At 42.1% G+C, this 27,772-nt stretch overlaps 1 protein-coding gene across 2 annotated transcripts; it reads right to left on the bottom strand.

Annotated features, from left to right (window-relative positions):
• Window positions 1-591: 591 nt before the first annotated feature.
• On the bottom strand, window positions 592-27,492 carry hs2st (Heparan sulfate 2-O-sulfotransferase 1). 2 transcript variants are annotated; one of them, XM_045693651.1, is made up of 8 exons: window positions 27,359-27,492; window positions 27,008-27,159; window positions 4,162-4,406; window positions 3,575-3,660; window positions 2,989-3,127; window positions 2,561-2,658; window positions 1,980-2,137; window positions 592-1,654 (listed from the first exon to the last, which is right to left on the bottom strand). In XM_045693651.1, the coding sequence occupies exons 2-8, from the start codon at window positions 27,129-27,131 to the stop codon at window positions 1,428-1,430; spliced, it is 1,077 nt and encodes a 358-aa protein (XP_045549607.1). In that variant the 5' UTR covers window positions 27,132-27,159; window positions 27,359-27,492; the 3' UTR covers window positions 592-1,427. The 2 variants fall into 2 exon arrangements, with proteins under 2 accessions (XP_045549607.1, NP_001167199.1); NM_001173728.1 differs by having other exon boundaries at window positions 650-1,654; window positions 27,008-27,437.
• Window positions 27,493-27,772: the final 280 nt, after the last annotated feature.

Below are 27,772 nucleotides of genomic sequence, written 5' to 3'. Positions count from 1 at the left end.
ATTTTTCTTTTTCGTACTTCTGCTGTCTCAAAGTCTGGGCTAGGGCTTGATTAATTAAGGGCTGTTCTAGTGCTCCGGCACAGCAGTCACTGTGGCTGGGCTGAGTTACAGAGCTGATGTGATCAGTGTGTGTGTGTGTGTGTTAGTAGGCCATCAATAGAAGAACAGGAACTGGCATTAGCAGCACCAGCAGTTAGCAGTGCACACATGGGTTAGGTAAAGTTAGTCTTACATGATAACCATAGAAAAATAAATGAAAATGGATTGCAATTTATGATCCTAAGGAGAATATAAAGAAATTAAATTATCTGGGATAAAAAAAAAAAAATCTGTCATGAATAAAAAATGGTCAACGTCACCCTTTGTTCAGAGAAATGCAACAAGTTAATGAGTTTACAGCAGCAAAACAATGGATTTGGGGGCACTTTGGGTTCAAAGAGCAAACATATGATATATCGACAATAAAAGCACTAAAATGAAATGGTCTCTTGCAAATCTAGAGAAAATAACAAAAGCTGAGAGAAAAATTTACAAATGGCTAGCTCATTAACTAAATGTGTTATACCAAATCTGAAATTATAGCAAGTCCTCTTGAAATAAAATAACCGTTTAATCCAGATGTATTGAAATTAGTAATATATACAGCAGCTGAATTGTCTTCTTCCATAGTTTAATTACATCATGTGTAAACACTTCACATTCCACCTAGCAATAATCCAACTGGGTCAAAGAGTCTGAAAACAAGTAAATAAGTACAGTATAAAAACACTGAATAGTAGTACCATAGTCGTGAACAGGGTGTATCAGTCACCCAAGTCTATGGAGGCCACAGAAATTAGATTTTGTAAAAACGTCTTCAATTCATATAGATAAACTCCAAGATAACATTGTAGTCAACTTTTAATTTTAGATGGTTACATCATTTGAACACATAAAAAGTGGGACGACAATGTTCCCATAGACGATGATAGTAAAGTAGAATGAAAATACAAATAAAATGCAAACAAACAGAGCAAGCCAATAAAAACCTGCCCTCTGGACGGAAAATACAAATCATGTGACCAGAAGTAAAAAGGACATGGCCAGCTGCCAAGTAGACTCATCTCCTGCCATGTGTCTCTCAAGCAAATCACTCCTGTGAACTGTCACCTGGAAGGAGAAAGGTAGTCCTGGAACTTAGATGCTGGTGGGAAAATGCCCTATTGGCACTCTCGCACCAGGAAGAGGCAGCTTCCTGGTTCTGTCGGCTACTATGGAGACGGAGGAGTCAGTGAAGCGGGCGACATTCAGAAACTGCTAACAACGTCTAACACAGACAGTTCCACAGATCCACTGATGATCTTAGTTTTCCTCCTCTCCCCTGTCCTCTCCCCAGTGTGTGTGACTACGGCATGAAGCCTAGATGAATGGTCCATCTTTCATGTGCGCTAGTTTGTTTTGGGGTAGATCTTCTCATAGAAGAAGTTCTGAGCCAGCAGGTAGAGTTCCCCGTCCTTCTCCCGGACGGCGTGAGCCCGGACAAACTGGAACTGCTCCAGGGCAAACTCGTAGAACTCGTTCTCCATCTTCCAGATGGCGGACTGCTGCAGCTTGGCGCTGGATTCCTTGGTGGGCGGCTTCTTCTCACTTGTCTTCCTAAGGTGGGATTTCTTCCCTGTTGGGTAAGGGGCATATCGTTTTTAGTTAAAGATGGTATGTAGAAAAGTGAGAATTGGTCTCTCACAGAGCAGCAACAAGTGAAAATGTGCTTTTGTTTACACACTTAAATCACCTCTCCTGTGACAAAAGGTACACCTACTGTATATGCTTCAACACATTAAAAAACAGGTACGTCATCATTCTACATACGATTGGCTGACACTAAAATTAAAAAAAAGCTGGAAAAAGACTAAATCAATCTCACCTTAGTGATAAATAGTCCTGAATAAAGTCCTAATCTAAAACGTCCTCTCAGTAGGAAGTAGGCATTGGTAGCGTACCCGTTTTGTAGAGCTCAGTGGCGCCCCTGAAGAAGCGCGGCAGCGCCGCCTCCAGCATCATTACAAAGTCCTCCAGCTCCTCAGTCACCCCCACCAGCAGGTACTCATTGACCAGGTTATACTTGGCCTGCTCCAGAGCCCAGTGGCTGCCCACGTTCCTATGGGGGGGGAATTGATCGACTGTCTATCAAATGTATTTAGAAAGCCCTTTGTACACGAGATGTTCAGATTTACATCTAGAATGATTTCACATTGGATACACTGGCAGCTCCGAGCTGAATTGCAGTATACAGTACAAGCACGGGAAAACAAATACAAAAATCAATAAACTGCGTTACAAATCAAACAAATAGGCTAGTCTCGCATTCTCGACAGTTCAGACAGGGGGCAGAAAGAGAGGGGGGGATGATACAGATTACAAGAGAGAAAAAGCATATCAAAAGGCATGCAATAGTATGTATAATGGAGGTAAGTTTAAATGGATGTTAAAAGGGTTCAACTGTCCATATCCCAGCCCATTAAGAAATGTGTTATAGGTTAAGAATGCAGGGTATGGATGTCACGTAAGTAGGGGTACATACCAGCATTCGGAGTAGTGACCACAGAAAAAGGGGATCTGCAGCCACAGCTTTTCCGGGGCGCAGTCCGAGCCACCCGCCGACACACACTCATCAAAGGTCTGAATCACATCAACGAAAAATGTAATGTGGCATTACCTATGGAAGCGTGTTTTACTGTTCAAATACATTGTATATAGTACGGCTAATAAATCAAATATAATCATTCTGTCCTAAGTGGAACCCTAAAGACGGAATCCGCATTACGGGAAACAGTCCTACTGTTCGCTCCAGCACCTTTGTTATCGTTTTTGTTTTGTGGACGAAACAGAGGTGAGGTGTGTCGAGCAGTAGGTGGGGGAAAAAAACCCAATAAAACGGCAGTACATATTGCGCTGTTCTACCGCGCATGCAAAGATGTACGAGATAACGCAGAGGACTGTGGGACTGACCTTCTTATCCCCCTGTTTTCGGCGCCGCAGGCCGGGCCGGTAGTCGTCCCCAAAACGCAGGAAGTAGTAGTAGGACACCAGGCGCTCGATGGGGTCGCGGATCACATTGATGTAGACGGGCTTCTTCTTCACTCCAAACCTGGGTAAAAACAGAAAGCTAGTGTTAGAATAAATTGTTTAATGATGTCCTACCCGACCCGTATATTACACATATATTGTCTAAGATGACCTATGAACAGACAATATCTTAATCGCGGGCCTGTTCAATAAGTGATGGTGTTATCATTTATTGTATAAGGACTTACGTCTAGCATAAAGACGTTAGAAATGACATATCTAAGATGACCTATGGACACGTCACAAGTTGCAAATCTAGGCCCTGTTCAATAGGACAGCGTTGCTTCAACTTGCCATTACGACACCCCTTTTCATACGATTTAAAGCCGTATCCCTTCGATAGGCTGCAACCATCTGTGACATTCTGAATGTTGCGCAATAGTGATGTAGTATTCTATTAGACCACAAGGGGGAGACAGCAGCAAAAGGGCTATCTGGTAGGATGTGTGCAGTAGTGAGGGGTTCTCACTTTGTAAAGTCCAGGAAGGAGACGTGGCCGTGGTAGAACGCCGGCTTCATCTCCCTCCACTCTGTCACGTTCTTCACAAACCGCACCTGAGCAGGTAGGCAGCGGCAATTAATGCATGACATGTGCCTATGCAATCCCCTCTTCAATCTCTCCCTCCCTCGCATTCACTCTTGCCGATTTTTAAAGTGACACCAGCTGCCACTCGTCGTATGCTGCCAGAATTCTAATGCAGCAATGTTTTGACCTCTGCGGAAGAGCGAGAGAGACGTATAGAGTTACTCTATACGTCTCTTCCAGAGGTCAAAACATTGCTACATTAGAATTCTGGCAGCATGTAAACAGTGGGCGACGAGTGGCAGCTGGTGTCACTTTCAAAATCGGCGGACGGCCTCATTGCAATGGTTGGAATGGATCACGGAAGAAACCATGTGTGTGGAGCCTTTATATTCATTCCATTCCAGCCATTACAAAGAGCTAATCCTCTGATCTCTCCCTCCATCAGCATCCACTGTATGTAATATTTTCCTCTAATCAGCTACATATAGAGGGACGTTAAACCCTTGACCCTCTGGCCTCAACTCGCTCACCTGGTCCTGCATGGACATGACTGGGTTGTTCTTGGTGGTGTTGATGTGCAGCACGTGGTAGCGGTTCTTGCCACACAGGTCGTAGGCGATGTTGGTGAAGGAGGTGCTGGCCGTCTTGGGCACGCGGTTGTAGATAACCACCACGTCCTCGCCGCCGGCCGCCGAGGGGGCCTCCCGCTCCCGCAGGCCGTCCTGCGTGTGCCTCTCCTCGATCTCGTGCACCTCGTGCCTGGCGATGGCCCGCTCTGCCCAGAAGAAGAGGAGTTAAAGGGTTAGTCCACCATATTATAGACCATTTTTTCCACTTAAAAAAAATGGATACCAAACAAAAAACATCATCTTCAAAGTTTTACTGGAAGAACTATGCAGATGCAAAGTCTGGTAACAGAATTTTGGTAAAATCTCCCTCAGTGTGTTCTATGTGACCACGTATTTCAAAAACTCTTAAAATACCTGCTCAAAATGAAAGATTCACAGATGTCTGCAGAAAGAATGGGGTGTCAGCAATGACGTGACACCTTGAGTTTGAAAAAAATCTATTTGGGTTATTGAACTACAGTAAGTGAAGTGAATTTACACGCGGTAGAATAATTGCTTTAATTGAATTTCATCTTCGGTCCCTGATCTGTACTACACAGAAATGCATAATTATAGATATGAATGTCATTCTCTTCATGGTGATGTGTCCTAAATTTGGTACACAAAAAAAAAAAGGTAGAAATATGCAATATCCTCCTTTGCATATTTGATAATAATAATAATAATAATAATAATACAACACACATTATACTCTTATCCAGAGCGACTTACAGGGGCAATTAGGGTTAAGTGCCTTGCTGAAGGGCACATCAACAGAGCCTTGTTGGCTCTGGGATTCAAACCAGCAAACTTCCAGTTACTGGCCCAACGCTCTAACCACTAGGCTTCTTGCAGCCCAGACATAGACATCTATGTTTCACAAATTTGAACATCAAAGTAGAGCTCAGTATAGCACATAACTGTACAGTACAGTCAAGTAGAGTATAATTCAGTACATTATACTACCCTACCAAGCAAAAAGGCAGTAACTGCTCATTTGGTCGAAAATGAATGAGTCATTTTTGCTACATTAAATAGATGCTTAATCATCTCGACAAGTCTCCTGCCTCTATTGTATTGTGTTTTGGAGAAAATGGGGGTCATGTTAGCAGTAACTGCATAAAGTTACTGTGAAACCAAGGTAAATAAAAAACCATTTTTCTCAGTTCCACGCTATGAGCAGTTACTGCCTTTTTGCTTGGTATAGTGTACTCAACTCTAGTGTGCTCTGTGCACCTTACTCTATTGAACTATACTCTACTCTGCTGTCCAAACTTGTGCAACATAGAAGCTTATGATTGCTTCAGATTTGGTCCGTTCCAAATCTGAACCAATCATTGACGTCTATGTTTAGGCCAAATGAAGACCGGTTCAGACGTCTGTGGACGTTGAAATCAAGGCCAGGCTGGAACGATAAAATGGCAACGTCCATGGATGTCTTGTGCTCAGTGGGTGAGGAGACCACCAGATGACAGAAAGAAAACAGATATGAGCTGAACATTACAGTATGCCAGTGGAAGGGAAGTCAGTAGCAGGTGACCCAACTGTGGTTTGTGACTACGATTTCCCCATTGTATCAGATTTTAATTGCAGAAATTCCATTATCAATTTTTCTGAAATTCTGTTACCAATTTGGTAACAGAATTTCAAGTGTTAATCACTTAATTCAAAATTAATATATATATGTTAAAACACTAACTAACAGATAGGGTATACCTTTCATTATCCTCCCTAATGAGGGAAAGAAATGAGAAAATATCTAAAAGATGTGGGCAGGGGTCTTCACTTCAACATTGTGTATGTATGTATTTCTAATACAGTTTAAGACTTTCCGGTAGATGTTTTCTAATCTATTTGAAAATAAATCAAAGCCTTTGCTTATTCCTAATAGGAAATGTATATATGCCTTAAAGACCAGTAGCAAAAAAAGAAAAATAGATAAAAACCAAAATAAATAAAAAACTATGGGTCCTTAGGACACTTTCTATTTAGGTAAACTATCCCTTTAAGGGCCTTCAGCACCTACTATTAAAACAATTGTGTGACTGAAACAAAAAAAATAGGCTTCTGTGTCAAATCAGTTTCAGATTGACTGGTGGTGACAATGGCTCAGATCTGTGCTGGAACACAACAACACTCCTGCACCTAATACTCGTGGGAACACAGAGCCAAGTCAGCCCAGGTCATGCCTATCCATGTAGACACGCTGGCACCTGGTAGAGGGGAAATGAAGATGTAATCTGTGATCACTCTGCTTCCCCCTCTGCCATCCCCACATACACCATCCCCCATATGCCCTCCCAGGCGTCTGCTTATGTCCCACTGATCAAAGCTAGCGCTAACCAACCGTGCTAACAGCTGGTGCTAGCCACGATACTGGGCTGTGACAGGTGGCTGTCTATGGTCGTCTGTCATCATGACCATCGATAAATATGGTCATGAGTAACACCCAAAATAGCTAAGTGACCCCCCCCCCACCCCACCTAAAGCACATAGCCATAAAAGAGCTGTTATCGGACCGTTACAATTTCATAAATCAGGGCCCGTATCCACAGTAGGAGTGCTGATCTAAAAGGCTAAACTGATCTTAGATCAAAATTAATGTGATTATATGGACAGTTGGGTAGCTGATCCTAGATCAGCACTCTCACTCGGAGATGCCATGTGTGCGGATTCGAGCCCAAATCTCTAGGCCTAGAACAGGGGTTGACAAAAAGCGGCCCGCGGGCCAAAACCATCCAGTGTGAAATTTTTGGGGACCTCCTAAGTTGTCAATTTATTCATTTTAGAAGAAAAAAAATTGGGGGGGGGGTAAAAGCCCTAATATCATCAGGAATTCAACCCCCCCCAAAAAAATAAAATTTAATTACATACAGTGCCTTCAGAACGTATTCATACCCCATCACATTGTCTGTTACAGCCTAAATTCAAACTTGATTTGATTTTCTCACGCACCTATACACAATACCCCATAATGACAACGTGAAAACATGGTTTAGACATTTTTGCAATTTTATTGAAAATGCAGAAATATATCAGTTACATAAAGTATTCCCACCAGTCAATTCATGTTATAATCCCCTTTGGTAGCAATTATAGCTGTCTTTCTGGGTAAGTCTAAGAGCTTTGCACACCTGGATTGTACAATATTTGCACATTATAATTTGTCAATTCTTTAAGCGCTGTGAAGTTGGTTGTTGATCATTGTTAGACAGCCATTTTCAAGTCTTGCCATATATTTTCAAGATGATTTAAGTCAAAAATGTAACTAGGCGACTGAGGAACATTCAACGTCATCTTGGTAAGCAACTCCAGTGCATATTTTGCCTTGTGTTTTAGGTTATTGTCCTGCTGAAAGGTAAATTCATCTCCCAGTGTCTGTTGGAAAGCAGACTGAACCAGGTTTCTCTCTAGGATTTTGCCTGTGCTTAGCTCCATTATGTTTATTTTTGTATCCTGAAAAACTCCCAAGTCCTTGCCGATGACAAGCATACCCATAACACGATGCAGCCACCACCATGCTTGAAAATATAAAGAGTAGTACTCAGTGATGTGTTGGATTTGCTCCAAACATAATGCTTTGTATTCAGGTCATGAAGCTCATTTCTTGCAGTTTTACTTTAGTGCCTCATTGCAAACAGGATGCATGTTTGAGTATTTTTTATTCTGTACAGACTTCCTTTTTGCTCTGTCAACTATGTTTGTTTTATGGAGTAACTACAATGTTGATCCATCCTCAGTTTTCTCTTATCACAGCCATTAAACTCTGTAACTGTTGTAAAGTCACCATTGGCCTCATGGTGAAATCCATGAGTGGTTTCCTTCCTCTCTGGCAATGAAGTTAGGAAGGACGCCTGTATCTTTGTAGTGACTGGGTGTATTGGTACACCATCCAATGTGTAATTATTAACGTCACCATGCTCAAAGGGATATTCAATGTCACATTTTTCACCAATAGGTGCACTTCTTTGTGAGGCATTGAAAAAAACTCCCTGGTCTTTGTGGTTGAATATTTTTTAAATTCACTGCTCGACTGAGGAATTTGTATGTGTGTGGGGTACAGAGATGAGGTTGTTATTAAAAAAAGAATTGTTAAAAATCACCATTATTGCATACAGAGTGAGTCCATGCAACTTATTACTCCCAAACGTATTTAGGCTTATCACAACAAAGGGGTTGAATACTTGACTGAAGATACTACAGCTTTCATTTGTAATTATACTGAACAAAAACAACAATTTCAATGATTATACCGACAGATACAGTTCCGATAAACGGTCAGTCATTTGAAATAAATTCATTAGATTTCTATGGATTTCACATGACTGGGCATAAGCCCACCCATTGGGGAGCCAGGCCCAGCCACTCAGAATGAGTTTTTCCAAACAAAAGGGCTTTATTACAGACAGAAATACTCCTCAGTTTTATCAGCTGTCCAGGTGGCTGGTCTCAGATGATCCCGCAGGTGAAGAAGCCATATGTGGAGGTCCTGGGCTGGCATGGTCACACGTGGTCTGCGGTTGTGAGGCTGGTTGGACATACTGCCAAATTCTCTAAAACGACATTGGAGACAATTTCTCTACAATAAACTAACATTAAATTCTCTGGCAACAACTCTGGTGAGCATTCCTGCAGTCAGCATGCCAATTGCACACTCCCTCAACTTGAGACATCTGTGGCATTTGTGTTGTGTGACAAAACAGCACATTTTAGTGACCTTTTATTGTCCCCAGCACAAGGTGCACCTGTGTAATGATCATGCTGTTTAATCAGCTTCTTGATATTCCACACCAGTCAGGTGGATGGATTATCTTGGCAAAGGAGAAATGCTCAATAACAGGGATATAAATACATTTGTACACAAAATTAGAGAAATAAGCTTTTTGTGCATATGGTAAATTTCTGGGATCTTATTTCAGCTCATGAAACCAACACTTTACATGTTGCGTTTATATTTTTGTTCAGTATAATTGGAGAAAAATTCTAAAAACATAGTTACACTTTGGGTGTTGTGTGTAGGCCAGTGACAAGCTCAATTTAATCATGCTGTAACACAACAAAATGTGGCAAAAGCCAAGGGCTGTGAACACTTTCTGAAGGCACCGTATGTGATCGTGTCTCAATGGAATCAAAGCATGATTGTTATTGTCAAATACAATTTATTTTTGGGCTTAGTTGGGCTCAGTTTGCAGTGTACAAATTATTCTAATTATATTCGGCCCACCTGCCGCTCTGAATAAAAATGGTCTGCGGCTGAATCTAATCTAGTTACCTACCCCTGGCCTTAGCCTATTCCCATGGCATGTCCTAAATATTGGAGACTAGTCACTAACTGAATCAGGATCAGCTCTCCCTAGCTGTAAAGCATAATGAGCTGAACTTAAAAACAGGCCCCAAACCGAAAGTTAAGAGCATGGTGTTCAGTACCAACAACAAAGCATGAGTTACAGCCTTGTTGTAGTCCATGGTGTTGAACAAGCTTAGTTAGAAACCCACTGTATCTGAGCAGAGGGCGCCAGACACTTAAGCTAATGGTCGACTCTGAGGTAATTTAATTACTGGACAAAAGGCCTGCTCTTAAAAGAATAATCACTCTGGCCACACAGTGCGCTTCCATTCAGTTCCCATTTCCGTTGGTTCCCCCTTCGCCTCCATATAATTCCAGCTAATTAATGACCTATGGCGGCAACACAGTCTTAAACACTAAACCGATACCTATTATTCTGAACACATTCTAAAAACACCAGCCGAGATCGCAATAGGCTATTTACTACAATTTCACGCTTAATTCGAATTTCCAATCAATCATACTCGGCGGGAAATCCGCAAATGACAGTTTGTCATACATTACGGCCATCTCATAAGATCTGATAATAACAACAGGGGTGATTATCTTTTCTCCAGGCAGCTCATACATCCATCATACTCCGTGGCTATTCATCCTTGTTAGCCCCCCGAGCCAAAGTCTAGGCTAAGGGGTAATAGAGATTGGCTATCGCCAGTCTGAGAGGTAGACGCCTTGTGTCGTTCTGCTTCAATAGCGCTGGATTGCAAAATCAATGGAGTATGACAGGGAGGAGATCTAGGTTGCAGCTAGAAGAAAAAAAAGTAGAAGTGATGTTCCCCCCCCAACATTAGCTTTGCCCCGTTTCCTGGTGGATAATTAGGAGTGAGACACACATTCTCGCTCATGCCGCACATGTATTATTTGTTTACCGTAGTGCCAGGAGTGAATAAAAGTGTGTGATTAGTTGAGGAGGTGCGAGTTGAGAGAGCTACACTCAGTTTCTATTGAAGACCTGCATAGACATGTCAAGCGTATTGTATGAGGGACCCGTGTGCTAACTTTTCACAGCTGCAGCAACTAGAAATTTACAGGAGCCTGATCAACTAAATGCTTCATCAATGACTGTACAGAACTACCGTTTCAAACAAATGCATGACAAAAAGAAACACAGACCTACACAAACATCAGAATCTTGCAGCGTTTGTGAAGAATTGACAGGAAGTGAATGAGTTAAAGCAATTAAATTGTAAGTCTTCTTTTTAGGACAGATTACCGTAGCAGGGGGGATTTTCCTGGCTTGGAGACAACTGCAGCTTTGATGGCCCATGAAAGCTCTCATTCACGTCTAGCCTGGCAGCTGAGGTCTAGACATCTGAGAGAGTCAAGGCAGTTAACGAGAAACTACTTTTTTAATAAAAAATAAATAAAAAAATAACAAAATAATTCGGCTGGCGTGTACAGCCTAGCCCAAGCAAGTGCAGATATTTCTCTGGCGTCAGAGTTGCGGTGGCAACCGTGTAACCAAGCGCTCAGATGCCCCATTTCCACATGCCAATACAAATCTGGTATGTGGAAGTAGCCCATTTCTTGGTGGAAAGGTATCTTGTTAAGTGGCCTATTTTCCTCATGAGAGTTTACACAAGCCTCTGTCAGTGAAGCGAGACAAAACAAACAATCTGTTGTCAGCAGACAAAAGCATGCCCTTTTCAGTTAAGAGAAGGGCATAAGGAAACACCTTTTCAGGCAGCTTTGAGGGAGGTTGTTGTTTGGGGTAAAAGGTCTTACGATGGTCCGATTCTAGCCTTATGACAGGGTAAAAAAAAAAGATAAAAAAGTTACAGTAACATGTCTGGATATTATTTTTGGCGGTATCGCAATATTTTTTGCGCTAGTCGGCTGTACTAGCGGCAAAATACCAGTATTTTTCATCCTATAGCTTGTTCTCCATCTTCCTTTTAAAATGGTAAGACAATCTGTTGTCAGCACTTATTTCCATGACAGTTCAAAGCTCATTTTCTCATTGCTCTCGTGTCCCTCTGCTGCAGACATATAGTGAGCAATACATGTATAGAACATCGAATGGCAATAAAAATCACAGTATCGACATGCCTTCATATAAAATTGGGACACCAACAGAATTGCATCGCACCAGTTGAAGTTAACATACACCTTAGCCAAATACATTTAAACTCAGTTTTTCACAATTCCTGACATTTAATACTAGTAAAAATTCCCCGTCTTAGGTCAGTTAGGATCACCACTTTATTTTAAGAATGTGAAATGTCAGAATAATAGCTGTTTAAAGGCACAGTCAACTTAGTGTATGTAAACTTCTGACCCACTGGAATTGTGATACAGTGAATTATAATTTAAATAATCTGTCTGTAAACAATTGTTGGAAAAATTACTTGTGTCATGCACAAAAGTAGATAAAACTATAGCAAACTATAGTTTTGGCAAGTCAGTTAACAAGAAATTTGTGGAGTGGTTAAAAAAAAAAATGAGTTAATGACTCCAACCTAAGTGTATGTAAACTTCCGACTTCACCTGTATCGTGACAATATCGTATTGTGAGGTCCCTGGCAATTCCCCGCCCAACTTAGTATCATTACGGGTATTCACAATGGAGAGCGTTCAACCTAGCTGGCCTTAAAATCTGTTAGAAAAGATGGAGACCATGCGCTCTTAAGATGAGCATCAATAGGAGTCCAGTCTGTTCTTTAGCCAACTCCACTTTGTGTTAGAAGACTTAGGCCTATCTAGTTCAGTTTCTCAACCTCCGGTCCGTGGGATGCTGCTGACCACATCCCCGAGACGGTTCTGCTAATTTAGTCAGCTCTAGTCTACATACAGTAAGCAGCACACCAAGGAAGAAAAAAAATCATAGCTTGCTGCCGGCACTTGACTCAATAGGGATAGCTTGCCAGTCCCTAGTACAATTTTTTAAAGGCTGAGAATGAGAAACAAGTTCATTGTTTCTTAACCACTGGTTAGGCTGTGGACCAACACTGGTCTCTAGGATACTAGTCCCTCGGATGGTTAGCGTAGCGGACAAGGATTTAGTCAGTTCTTAAGTGCTAGTTTTAGATTTAAGCAATCCTCCAAAAAAAGGAAGTACCATAGCATGCAAGCATGTCTAGAGTCTACAGTACATAAAGTATGGTACCAGGCTACTGTATCACTGCAAGCTTAACAGACACTTGTAAGGGTACAAATCAGTTGCCAGTATGCGCGTACATTGTCAGTTAAAAAAAAAAAAAATAAAAAAATAAGCTTCCGTCACATCCATCCCCCCCCCCAAAGAAAACTGCCAGTTACACAAGAATATAGAGCAGTTTATACAGACGGCAGGCCATAGAGACTAATAATTCAATGCCTTGTTAATGGCCGCTCTGTGGGGTGGACAATTGATTTGACTGGATCTCTTGGCAGGACTGGTCATTGACTAAGCAGGGGAATATCTTCATTAACAGAGATTTGTCCATGTCCACCACCGATTAAGAGATGGTAAGGCAAACTGATCATGTGGGAAACCACACTGTCGTCCACTATCCAAATGTCAAAACTGTTTTTTAAACCCCAGAAAGACAGTTTATATAACAATGCAGATGTACAGTGCCGTGGAAAAATATTTGCACCCTTTCTGATTCTCTATTTTTACATTTTTACCTGAATGTTATCAGATCTTAAACCAAATATTAGATAAAATGGAACCTGAGTGAACATCTAACAAATAAAATAGGTATCAACATTAATATAAAAGAGGTCATACAACACCCAATGCCTGTGCAAAAACAAAATTGCTCCTTACACTCAATAACTGGTTGTGCCACCTTTAGCTCCAATGTCTATAACCAAACACTTCCTGTAGTTGTTGATGACAGCCTACAGGGAGGTCAGTGACCTGGCAGTGTGGTGCCGGGACAACAACAACCTCTCCCTCAAAGTCAGAAAGACCAAGGAGCCAAATTGTGGACTACAGGAAACGGGGGGCGAGCATGCCCCCGTCCACGGGGCTGCAGTGGAGCGGGTTGAGAGCTATAAGTTCCTGTGTCCAAATCACTAAGGACCTTACTTTTTTTTTTTTAAGGACACTCACAGTCGTGAAGGCGCAACAGCACCTCCTCCCCCTCAGGAAGTTGAAAAGGTTTGGCATGGGTCCACAAATCCTTAAAAAAGTTGCACCATTGAGAGCATCTTGATTGGCTGCTTGGTATGGCAACAGTACTGCCCTCAAATCGCATGGCGCAGAGGGTGGTGCGCACAGCCCAGTACATCACTGGGGACAAGCTCCCTGCCATCCAGGCCCTCTATATTGGGCGGTTTGAAATGAAGACCCGGAAAAGCCATAGTCTTTTCTCTGATCCACACAGCAAGGGGTACCAGGCTCCTGAACAGCTTCTATCCCCAAGCCATTTAACCACCTTCTTGCCGGGGATAAGCCTTTTAGATCTCCCGTGCCCATGGCGGCAAGTTTAGGAGTGGCAGTACGTGCACGTCTATTTGAATAAATCCATTGAATATACACCATCACAATGAAATCCGTTACTACATTTGTTTTAGGCAGGTCCCAAGACACATAAAAGACTAATAAAAATGTATTCGAAAGACTCAAATGGCATATTGAGATTAATTATGTTACTGGTCTGTGCAGCCTATAGGGTACATGGCTGTGCCGTACACATGAACTCAATAGTTGTTTTGTTCATAAAAACCAGACAAGACACATTTAGCCTTCCCTGATCAGTCAACACACATACTGCATATTTTCTAGTAGGCCATATGAAATATAACATAATAAAATACAAAAGAAACATTTTCCCACACAACTTGCGTTAAGGCAACGTGTGGAACCACTGTCATATAAAAACCGTTCGTCTTGCCCTCACTCCGCTTTGTTAGGGAGAAGGCGTAGGGTCTTACATTGAGAGCATCTTCATCATGATACCGATTGAAAATAGCAAATGTGTATTTTCAAAAGGATGAATGTCCCGTGTTCATACTACACAACCTCGGCAGGCTTTTGGAGTTTCCGATACGCTACACGTGCCAAACGCATTCCAAGGAGGGTCGAGTGTCTGCAGGTTTTTTGCTCTTCCCTTGTACTTGATGAATTAAAGTCACTAATTAGTAAGGAACTCCCCACACCTGTTTGTCTAGGGCTTAACTGAAAAAAGAAAATGGAGAAAAACCCTGCAGACACTAGGCCCTCCCTGGAATGAATTTGACACCCCTACTACACACGATCGAGCAAAAATAATAGGTCTACACTTGATTTAGGCTACATTATAGCATGTTAAAAACAGATCTGATCAGTGATAGATGAGCAAACAAATACATACCGTATACAACCACTTACTTGCCCAGATAGAGAATTAACCAGATATACAGATGGAGATTCAGTAAAACAAAAATCACATTGAGTAAGACAAGTCACAAGCTTTTTGTCAGGAGTAGTGGATCATTTCTCTTCACTCGCAGTCGTTTAGTAGGCCCAGCCAAGGCCCACTATCAGATTTTTTTTTGCTAGCATGTTATGATCAGTGCTAACAAATGAGCCAACGAGACATCATCATCATCGTCATCATCATCATGAGCAGCACTCACCTCAACGAACACTTTCACAGCCTCCATTTGGATATAAATCGATTTATCTAGACGAGTCCCCACGCTTGTCGCAAAGCAGCGCGAAAAGCTGCTGAAATAGTTGACCACACGCGGGTAAGCTATTGCTTCAAATGTATTATAAACAAGTTTCAGTAAGCAACAAATGATGCCTTCAAATTGCGTTAGCCTACTTTATAATATTTGTCATTCAGTGATATTTATTCACACAGTCATTCTTTATGGATCCATCCAGTTGTGGTTAAGAACACAGTGCATGTAGTAGCCAAGTTGAAGATAGTTACCATCCTAGGTTTAAAAATATATCCTACGCTGCCTAGCAACCATTAAGAGCTCAAGAGAGTAGTGCGCATAGATGCAAAGCAAGGTTCTATCCTATCCTGACACTTGTATGTATCAGCCTAATGCATTCGGAAAGTATTCAGACCCCTTGACTTTCCACATTTTGTTATGCTAAAGCCTTAAAAAAAAAAAATGTTTTGAGTAAGTCCACAATCTACACACAATACCCCATAATGACAAAGCAAAAAACAGGTTTTTATAAATATGTTTGCAAATTTATTGAAATATGACATTTACTGAGTAAAGGGTCTGAGTACTTATGTACTTTGTTAATCACCTTTGGGATCGTTTACAGCCTTGAGTATGACGCTACAAGCTTGGCACATCTGTATTTGGAGAGTTTCTCCCATTCTTCTCTGCAGATCCTCTCAAGCTCTGTCAGGTTGGATGGGGAGCATCATTGCACAGCTATTTTCAGGTCTCTCCAGAGATGTTTGATCGGGTTTAAGTCCGGGCTCTGGCTGGGCCACTCAGACATTCGGAGACTTGTCCCGAAGCCACTCCTGCGTTGTCATGGCTGTGTGCTTAGAGTCGTCCTATTGGAAGGTGAACCTCCTCCCCAGTCTGAGGTCCTGAGTGCTCTACAGCAGGTTGTCATCAACGATCTCTGTACTTTGCTCTGTTTATCTATCCCTCAATCCTGACTAGCCTCCCAGTCCCTGCCACTGAAAAACATCCCCACACCATGCTTCACCGTAGGGATGGTGCCAGGTTTCCTCCAGATGTGACACTTGGCATTCGAACCAGAGAATCTTGTTTCTCATGGTCTGAGAGTCTTTAGGTGCCTTTTGGCAAAACTTCAAGCGGGCTGTCATGTGCCTTTTACTGAGGAGTGGCTTCCATCTGGCCACTCTACCATAAAGACCTAATTGGTGGAGTGTTGCAGAGATGGTTGTCCTTCTGGAAGGTTCTCCCATCTCCACAGAGGAACTCTAGAGCTCTGTCAGAGTGACCATTGGGTTCTTGGTCACCTCCCTGACCAAGGCCCTTCACCCCCAATTGCTCAGTTTGGAGATGGCTGCCCAGCCAGTAAGAGTCTTTGTGGTTCCATACTTTTTCCCTTTAAGAATGGAGGAAACTCTTCTTTGTACCCTTCCCCAGATCTGTGCAGCGACACAATCCTGTCTCGGAGATCTACAGACAATTCCATCGGCCCATTGTGCCATAAAGAAATTCTTTAACTCAGACATTTGTGGATTTTCAAGCATGAACTGCTTGTTTCAAGTCCTGCCACAACATCTCTAATTGGGTTTAGGTCTGGACTTTGACTAGGCCATTCCAAAACTTAAAAAAATTGGTTGCTTTTCAGTCATTCTGACAAATTTGCTTGTGTGTGTCGGCTCATTGCTGCAATACTCGGCTGCGCTTCAGCTCACGGACGGATGACCTGACATTCTTATTAGAATGATCTGCATACAGAGCAGAATTCAGGGATCCGTCAATGATGGCAAGTCCTCCAGATCCTGAGGCAGCAAAGCATCCCCAAACCATCACCCTATCACCTAGGGAGGGTCATGAGTAAGAGTACTCAAAACCAACTTCAAAAACGTAATAAATTTTTTTTTAAAAGGGGCAATCAGTTGCTACATATTTGTTGGCTTATAAATTAAGGATATGTACCCATAGATTCTTGAAGAACATAATTTTTAAATGCCTCAAGCTTAGTTCAACTGTCGTACACCAACAGAACTCAAAATATAAGCTTGGTTTTACACCATGTTTGTAAACAACGTAAATGTAAGCAAACACTTTATAGCCTCAAAACATGGTTAAAACTTATTTTGATGTCATGGATAGTCAGTCCTTGCATCCATAGCTCAGTCTATGAATTTGAGAGGGTCCTTTCCAGCCCCATCCCTCAGTTTTTTACAGAACCAGGGAGGCAGCGTTGCCATTGTTTGCCGCTTTAACCAAATATATATATTTTTTTACAAAAACTGTAAAACTATTTGGTGGACTGTGCTTTGTGGCTGTCTGAACGGACAAGTGAAGTTGTCTTGAAGACGATGTTCATTTGCTTTGACTCTACCCTTCCATTTGTACATTTGCCGGGTACAACCAAGCTGAGCACCAAACCGGTCTTCTCCCCAAATTCCCTTTCCCCTCAGTGTCTCGTTCACTCAATTGCATTCCGACCGCTCCCTCCACACAAGTCAATTTTCTGCTTAAGCTACTTTGCAAACTGCCATTTAGAATTGTTTAGCCTACACTATAACCCACTAAACAGACCGGTTCCACACTGGAAATATTGAATAACATTATTTTATAACTAAGTGTATTTTCATCAGAATCATTAAGCATATGCCTACCCACCAGATGTCGTGGCCGTAATTCATCAACATGCAGTGCTCAATGTGGAATGTCTGTCTATTGAAAAGAAACAGATTTTGGTTTGTAACCCTGAAAAACATTGTCTTTCAACTCACCAAATTGAGCCACGTTTCAAAATTATCACTCTGAGAATAACAGTTCCAGGCACGTGTGCATTCGCACTGGCAACTTTTTTCCTTTGTAAAAAATATTCTGTTATGTTTTTTTACTATAAAATAGGTGTGTCTTGACTGTGATAAGTGCTCGTCTACTAAATTAACAAAACACGGCTATGCCATTGCACAGACGTAGGCTTCTACAAGAAAGCGCAACGGCTGAGATTACTGCCTTTTTGAAGATTGTGTTCCACCATATAATATAAGGGTTACAATAAATTAATCTTAAAATGAAACTTGCTTTTTTATTCACTGAATATACTGTATATTGGGCAATTCAGCAATTAGGATCTGTTATCTGTAATAGTTATGATAAAGTAGGCATTGTTGTGATCTCTTGCCTAGTTAAAATAAACACAACATGTAAAGTGTAGCTGAGCTGAAAGATCCCAGAATTGTTTTCATAGGCAGTTTATTTCTCTCAAAGTTGTGCCCAATTTTCTTTTTTACATCCCTGTTAGTGAGCATTTCTCCTTTGCCAAGATAATCCATCCACCTGACAGGTGTGGCATATCAAGGATTTGATTAAACAACATGATCATTACACAGGTGCACCTTGTGTTGGGGACAAAACTGCCACTCTAAAATGTGCAGTTGTCACACAACACAATGCCACAGATGTCTCAAGTTGAGGGAATGTGCAATTGGCATGCTGACTGAGGAATGTCCACCAGAGCGGTTGCCAGATAATTTAATGTTCGTTTATTGTAGAGAAAGTGTCTCCAACGTCATTTTAGAGAATTTGACAGTACGTCCAACTGGCCTCACAACCACAGACCACGCCAGCCCAGGAGCTCCACATCCTGAAGGGATGGTGAAAGACTAGCCATCCAGACAGCTGATGAAACTGTGAGTTTGCACAACTGAAGAATTTCTGCACAAACTGTCTCAGGAAAGCTCATCTGCGTGCTCGTCATCCTCACCAGGGTCTTCACCGGACTACAGCTCAGCGTCGTAACTGACTTCAGTGGGAAAACGCTCACCTTAGATCGCCACTGGCACGGTGGAGAAGTGAGCTCGTCACGGATGAATCCCGGTTTCAACTGTACCGGGCAGATGGCAGACAGCGTGTATGGCGTTGTGTGGGTGAGCAGTTTTCTGATGTCGACGTTGTCAGAGTGCCCCGTGGTGGCGGTGGGGTTATGTCATGCCATTCAACCGCCACCATCACCTCATGTTTCAGCATGTTAATGCACGGCCCCATGTCACAAGGATCTGTACACAATTCCTGGAAGCTGAAAATGTCCCAGTTCTTCCATGGCCTGCATACTCAGACATGCCAACCATTGAGCATTTTTGGGATGTTCTGGATCGACGTGTACGACAGCATGCTCCAGTTCCCGCCAATATCCAGCAACTTCGCACAACCATTGAAGAGGAGTGGGACAACATTCCATAGGCCACTATCAATAGCCTGATCAACTCTATGCAAAAGAGATGTTTTGTGCTGCATGAGGCAAAATGGTGGTTATACCAGATACTGACTGTTTTTCTGAGCCATGCCCGTAACTTTTTTTGAAGGCATCTGTTGCCAGATGCATATCTGTATTCACAGTCATGTGAAATCCATAGATTAGGGCCTAATACATGTATTTAAAAATTGACTGATTTCCTTATATGAACTGTAACTCAGTAAAATCTTTGAACAATTGTTGCAAGTTGCATATTAGTTGTTCAGTGTAGATAAACGCACACACTTTTTCCAGCACAGGCCTTGTGTTCTAAATTATAAAAATGTTTCTCCCTTTTGGGTACTTGCAAAAATATAATAAATCATGCGAGTACTCAAACAGTCAAAAAATGTCAAATGCCCATCCTTATTACCATCACAATGCTTGACCGGCGTTCTTACTGTGGAATTCAGTGTTTGGTTTTTCACCGGGATCCACGTCGTCCAAAAAGTGGACTCAAGTTTGCCGAAAGGTGCCTAGGGGAACATGGATTATCGTAAAGACTCCTGGAAGAATGTTCTATGGCCAGATGATTCAAAGAAACTTTTTGGACGACATGGTTCCCATTATGTCTGGCAAAAATAAAAAAATAAAAAAATAAAACACTGCATTCCACAGTAAGAACCTCATACCAATCGTCAAGCATAGTGGTGGTTTTGGTTAAACCAGACTGAACACTGCACACTATTGTGAAGTGAAACAATGACAAGCGTCCCATTTAGTCTGGTTTAACCAGGCTACATGAACAACGGCAGTAGCTAATGAATTGACAGAGATCATTCGTCAACATCGAGTGTTCCAAATGGCCTTTCTATGACACACCACTTCTGTGGTAAGAAGCTGTCCCTAGGCAGTCTCGTCAGTGACACACAGTGTACCAGACTGCCAGCACTCACAGTGCACTGCACTGCTGAGGAGAAAGTCTGCCAGAGCAGTAGAGAAACTCAGTTCCCCCTAGAGCTGAAAGTAGGATTCAGTTGCATTTCATTTCCACCTTCTATAAAGCAAGGCAGGAGGAGCGCAGTGGAACAGTTCTGCCAGACTGCCTTATCCCTCTATTCTCTGATAAAATTGGTTGTAAAATGCTGCAGGCATGTGTCTCTCCCCTCTTTTGTTAAGGCTTATGATGGGTGCTACCAGGGGTTTAACTATTTTTGTGTTGAGATGAAAATGTAATTCCTCCCTCCCCTTTTGATACAACTGTAAGCTCTGAAGCGGGAGATAGAAGTCTGAAATTGGGGGAGACCTATCCAAAGGCTGTTTGGCCAGAGGGGATTATAATCTTGCACTGCGGTAGCATCCCAGACTGCAGATTTAAAAAATAAAGAAATAAAATAACATTTAAAAAATTAAAATAATAAAAAATAAAATAAGAGGCCATTTATGGTTATTGACTAGCAAAGGAAGGTCTCCGCTGAAAAGTAATACGATTATCCGTTATGACAGTGCCGGTCTACAGAAGCTCTTGTTTCAGCTGGGTCTCTCATAGGGATGTTGAGCAGTGTTATAAAACGGGATAGTCACCCGCCTCGAATAAAACGACACCTCCCCCCCCCCCCATGCTTAACCACACCGACCCCGGATCGCTCGTCAAACCTCTTGGAAACCGACAAGGGAACAACATGCGCGCGAGGAGAGCCGTCTCAACTATACTCCGTGTTGCGAAACAGTTCACAGCACCGTGATTAGCCTGTCAGTCATCTTGTCGCAACTGTGCACAAAATGTAGCGCAGAACTTCACGGGAAGACATTCTTCTTTAAAGTGGAAGCCAATGTCCATAAATACACCAAATCAGGGCCCTAACTGCTCGAGATTAGGGCCATTAGCACTCTGCCCACACCAAATCCATTCCTGAGACCTGCATTTCCACAAATCGGATCCAATCCATTAGGCACTCAAATGGCATGTTTCAGAGTGGTGAGGGTGAGACACTTAGAGATGTACAGTAGCCACTCTGTAGTGAATGCCAGCCAATTAACATGACTCAGGCCTTTCTATAACCCCGGGAGGCTAAAAACAGCTCCACGGTGTCAAAAGGAGTTCAAAGGGAGTCGGAGTGCGCTGGATAATGGCGACAAAGAGAGAGAGAGCGAGCGAGCAGAGTTGAACTTGGAGAGGAGTCAAGTTGGCCACTCCTCAATTAACCTACTAACGAGGCTAAATGAAATGATACAACCAGGCCTCGACCAAGAGCCATACATTTGCATACACAGCTCTGGCCTAGACTATACAGAAAGGCTGTCTTTTCAGACTCCTGATACTTGTGTGTAATTGATTGTTGACGCCAATGAATGAGTTGGTGTTAGAGTAACAGTTTGTGTTACGCAACCTCACTTCAGTTAGGACTTTTCCCCTCAGGTACAACGTGATAAAAACAATTCAATCAAGCTCTAACCAACCAGCCACACTCATTGGCTATAACATTACTCGGTGACTAAGTTAGCTCATTGCTCCTCAGGGAACATATGGGGACCATAGTGGAGACTGGTGTGGGCGTTAAACTTAGATACATAGCCTAGTTAGTGACATGGGCCATGAGGTGACAGGTTTATAAACAGCGTTTCTATTTACGAGGCTCTTAGCAAGCATAGCATGACTCCCCTCTTAAGTTACGGCCAATGGGGAAAGCATCCAGTCAGTGCCCCTCGCGCTAACGCTAAAGCGCTTTACGTTTCTACAAAATATCTATGCCATCCTTAAATGGCATAAGAGGATGCTAAGAATATATATGTCACCAGATAACACAGGTGATGCGAACACAGATGACGCTAGCTACAGGGTAAGCAGATCGTTAAAGGCAGAGATACCAATATGCCTGGAAGAAAATCTAAATAATAGGAAAAGTGATTAAAACTCTGAGTATAGTAACAAGATATGAATGACACAGGGAGCAAAAAGCAGATAAGAAAATAAGTTGTGAATGGGTAATATTTGAGTGTGCAATAAAATGGGCCATATAAATATACAAAACTTGCTTTCTCAATGTAGACGGAAGAAATGCAGCAGAACCTGGTTAGACAGCCAGGGGTGTCCATCATGTCACCCTGCCTCAAACCTCAGAACTATTTGACTATGCAACACATAGTTCACTGCTCCAGTGTACAGAGACGTTTGATCTGTGGACGGAACAATCAGACGTATTGTAAAGTCAACAAATTATTGGAGTGCGCAGTAATGCTGGCCTTCTAGGCAGAGTTCCTCTGTCCAGTGTCTGTGTTCTTTTGCCCATCTTAATCTCTTCTTTTTATTGGCCAGTCTGAGATATGGCTTTTTCTTTGCAACTCTGCCTAGAAGGACAGCGTTCCAGAGTCGCCTCGTCACTGTTGACGTGAGCAACGCCGTCAAGACAAAAGGGTGGCCATTTGAAGAATCTCAAATATAATTTGATTTGTTTAACACTTTTGGTAAATACATGATCCCATGTGTTATGTCATAGTTTTGATGTCTTCCCTATTATTCTACAATGTAGAAAATAATAAAAATAAAGAAAACCCTTGTAGGTGTTCTCTGTCAGAGTGACCATTGGGTTCTTTGTCACCTCCCTGACCAAGGCACTTCTCCCCCGATTGCTCAGTTTGGTCTGGCGGCCAACTCTAGGAAGAGTCTTGGTGGTTCCAAACTTCTCCCATTTAACAATGATGGAGACCTTCAATGTTGCAGAAATTCTTTGGTACCCTTCCCCAGATCTCTACTGACAATTGCGTCGACCTCATGCCTTGGTTTTAGCTCTGACATGCACTGTCAACTGTGGGACCTTATATAGACAGACAGGTGTGTGCCTTGCCAAATCATAACCAATCAATTGAATTTACCAAAGGTGGAGTCAAATCAAGTTGTAGAAACATCAAGGATGATTAATGGAAACAGGATGCACCTGAGCTCAATTTTGAGTCTCATAGCAAAGGGTCTGAATACTTATGTAAATAAGGCATTTCTAAAAACCTGTTTTCACTTTGTCATTATGGGGTATTGTCTGTAGATTGATGAGGATTTTTATTTAGTTAATCCATTTTAGAATAAGGCTGTAACATAACAAAATGTGGAAAAAGTCAAGGGGTCTGAATTCTTTCCGAATGCACTGTATGTTATGACTACATTGTGACATTTTTGTTTGTTTTGGACTTAAGCTGTTTGGGTTTAGGCTGTTTGGGCACACACAATTTTTCCCTCGAGGCAAGCCGAAGTCGGTAGCCGAAGCCCCCTCGTCGCCGATTGGTCAACAGTAGGGTTTGATCAATGAAGTGCCTGTCGTTATTCAATGAGAGACGAGAGGCTCGGACTCGGGGGAATGGAAATGGAGTCCCAGGAGATGGCGGAAACAAGATGGTGGTTAGGAGTATTTGCAGTATTATGATGAGGAGACGTGTACTTGGAAAACTGAGGGAAATGGAGAGGGTGAGAAGGTCTGAGAGAGAGAGGGAAGAGGGTGAGCTTGAGTCAGGTAAGAATGGTGGAAAAAAGGGAGATGGTTTGTTAAAGAAGGGAAGAAAGTGTAAGCAGAGGGTGCTGAAGACAGGAGAAGAAATGGAAGTGAATGAGGGTGAAGTATCGGAGGTGGTAGGTGTGGTGAAATTATCAGAGACTGAGGCTTGCACCGAGGGTCAGGATAAAGATGAGTCTGACAGTAGGAGTGAAGTTTATGGAAAAAGTGTACTCTTGCCTGATCCATTTGTGGTTTCACGTCGGTGAAGGTAAACAGAATGGGTCTAGTGATAATTGTTTGTGTTTCTGCTGGTCAGAGGGAGAAGGTGCTCGGAGTAAAACAAATGGGCGCAAGACAAGTGAATTGTTTCGCTCTCAAGAAAAGGGTGCCAATGAAAGGAGTGATACCTGGGGTCGCAGTACATATAAAAGTTGACCAGCTGAACTGAAAGATTCCCGGTGTATGTGATGCGACGCAGAAAGGTGGCGAGAGTGGGGAAACAGAAGTCGTTGTCTGTTCTTTTGAGTTATAAATTGAGTCTTTACCCGCCAAAGTGAAGCTAGGATATATACAGTTGAAGTCAGAAGTTTACATAAACGAGTTAAATGACTCCAACCTAAGTGTTTCAGCCACTCCACAAATTTCTTGTTACAAACTATAGTTTTGGCAAGTCAGTTAGGACTTCTACTTTGTGCATGACACAAGTCATTTTTTCAACAATTGTTTACAGACAGATTATTTCACTATCACAATTCCAGTGGGTCAGAAGTTTACATTCACTAAGTTGACTGTGCCTTTAAACAGCTTGGAAAATTCCAGAAAATGTCATGGTTTTAGATGCATCTGATAAATGATGTCAATTAGCCTGAGTCAATTGCAGGTGTACCTGTGGATGCATTTCAAGGCCTACCTTCAAACGCAGTGCCTCTTTGCTTGACATCATGGGAAAAATCAAAAGCAAGCAGCCAAGACCTCAGAAAAGAAATTGTACACCTCCACAAGTCTGGTTCATCCTTGGGAGCAATTTCCAAATACCTGAAGGTAGTACGTTCATCTGTACAAACAATAGTACGCAAGTATAAACACCATGGGACCACGCAGCCGTCATTCCTCTCAGGAAGGAGACGCATTCTGTCTCCTAGAGATGAACGTATTTTGGTGAAAAAGTGCAAATCAATCCCAGAACAACAGCAAAGGTCTTGTGAAGATGCTAGAGGAAACAGGTACAAACGTATCTATATCCACAGTAAAACGAGTCCTATATCAACATAACCTGAAAGGCCGCTCAGAAAGGAGAAGCCAATGCTCCAAAACCGTCATAAAAAGCCAGACTACAGTTTGCAACTGCACATAGAGACAAAGATGGTACTTTTTGGAGAAATGTCCTCTGGTCTGATGAAACAAAAATAGAACTGTTTGGCCATAATGACCATCGTTACGTTTAGAGGAAAAAGGGGGAGGCTTGCAAGCCGAAGAACACCATCCCAACCGTGAAGCACGGGAGTGGCAGTATCATGTTGTGGGGGTGCTTTGCTGGTGCACTTCACAAAATAGATGGCATCATGAGGGAGGAAAATGATGTGGATATATTGAAGCAACAGCTCAAGACATCAGTCAGGAAGTTAAAGCTTGGTCGCAAATGGGTCTTCCAAATGGACAATGACCCCAAGCATACTTCCAGAGTTGTGGCAAAATGGCTTAAGGACAACAAAGTCAAGGTATTGGAGTGGCCATCACAAAGCCCAACTTTGTGGGCATTATTGAAAAAGTGTGTGCGAGCAAGGAGGCCTACAAACCTGACTCCGATACACCAGCTCTGTCAGGAGGAATGGGTCAAAATTCACCCAACTTATTGTGGGAAGCTTGTGGAAGGCTACCCGATATGTTTGACCCAAGTTAAAAAATTTTAAAGGCAATGCTACCAAATACTATTTGACTGTATGTAAACTTCTGACCCACTGGAAATGTGATGAAAGAAATAAAAACACTTATTATTCTGACATTTCACATTGTTAAAATAAAGGTGGTCCTAACTGACCTAAAAAATGAATTTTTACTAGGATTAAATGTCAGGAATTGTGAAACTGAGTTTAAATGTATTTGTTGAACGTGTATGTAAACTACAGACTTCAACTGTATACACACACACACACACACACACACACACACACACACACACACACACCATTGAGGTACGTTTTCCTGAGGTACGTATCGCAAGGCTTCCCGGTGTCTTAATGTAACCTAGCCCTTGATCGTGACTCATTTCAATTACATATAAGAGTCATTGGACGAAGGCGTCTTCTGTAGTTTAAGAGCCGCGATGCTTGATATGAACATAAACACACATCGCTTGTGGTACGGTTTTAGAACCATAAGGACCTTATCTTTCATATCAGCGAGAAATAATTTTCTAATCAAAAGGTTTAATAGATACACACCTTTATAGGGTTAGGGTTGCCACATGACCATATTTCCATGTTACAGCGCTTGTTTACGTGACAAACAGATGGAAGACTGAATGGACTACCTGTACTAATTACCTGTCTGTTAACAAGACAGACATCACAAATGCATTGTCACTGAAAAATACTGTCAGCTGCAACTGTTAAAAAGTGTACAGTAAGTGTGTATTTTAAATTTGTTTAATGATTTTGATATTAAAGTAGAGGGCTATATGTTTCTAGAACCGTATAGCAATTGAGAATCAGTTCACACTTCAAATGGAGTATTTGGCCGTTTTGGCTTCCAGAGCCAATTCACCATTTAAACAGAATATGTAAGGTCCTTGGACTAAGGAGTAACCTTAGGCTCTTTTAGTCCAATATTGGGCTAAATGTAACCATGACTGCGGCCAGACATCAGTGCAGTTTAGTGTAAACAGCGTAAGTGTATGTTTGTGTTTTTGCCAGAAGACACCAATCTCTCTCTCACACACACACACACACACACACACACACACACACACGGGTTTGCCCTCAAAATGCCAGTTTGTCTTTTCACACAGACAGAACTGTCACAAGATAACCCTAAATTGACAACCATGCTGACAAAGGCTAAGCAATGATTCAACCCCTATTGGATGTCAGACTCATTTTCCTTGTTGTATTACCTGCATCATGATTAACATGGACAGTTGGAACGCAGTCTTACCTAGCTTCACCCGAGACTCCTCCAGCTTCTGGATTTGGTTCTCCAAGAAGAACATGGCCACTGCGAATGCCAAAAGCGCCAGAAGCTGAAACTTTGGCGGCATCATGATCCTTAGAAGCCCCATCAAACAATCCAGTGAGAACAGGTCATTCCTTGTTTAGAAAATACAACATAAAAGGAAGTGGAACGTTGTCAATAACAGCCCGAATTTGTCTGTGTGTATGGCCCTGTGCATTTGAATTGTTTTTGTCCAGTGTTTACATCCCTGGTTGTTCAGTAGGGAACACACTCAGTTCCAAATTATTTGTTTCATAGGATAATGTACTCTCATAAAAGAGAACTGCATGAAACCTCAACACCGTCTTGACGTTGAGATGCCCACCCCTCACAAGTGTGTCAACAGAAACGGCCTTGTGTTCCTCGGTGTCTGCGATTCTTCCTCTCTAGCGCTGTGTCCCGTTCAGTTCACTCCGCACGCCTATCTTCGTCGGATGATTTATATTAGTTACAAAATCTCTATTGGTGGAACCAACAGTCCACTAAATTAGATAGGCTTTTCATTGGTCAACAGTCAAGTCTGTTGTAACGGGATTGGACACATTTTAAACAGTTCTTGAATTTGGCAACAGGGGGCGGTGTCCACGTGCGAATGGAATGTAACTGTGTCTGATCAAAGAAGAAATGTCAAAGGTGCCTTTCTGTTAGCCATATGAAAAGAGGAAGATAAATGACAAATTACAACTTTTAGACGGGTAATGATAAACA

Source organism: Salmo salar, chromosome ssa14 (genome assembly GCF_905237065.1).
Source record: "Salmo salar chromosome ssa14, Ssal_v3.1, whole genome shotgun sequence".
In the NCBI taxonomy this organism is placed as follows: Eukaryota; Metazoa; Chordata; class Actinopteri; order Salmoniformes; family Salmonidae; genus Salmo; species Salmo salar.
Note: the sequence above shows the minus strand (reverse complement) of the source record. Positions and strands in the feature narration are given on the sequence as shown.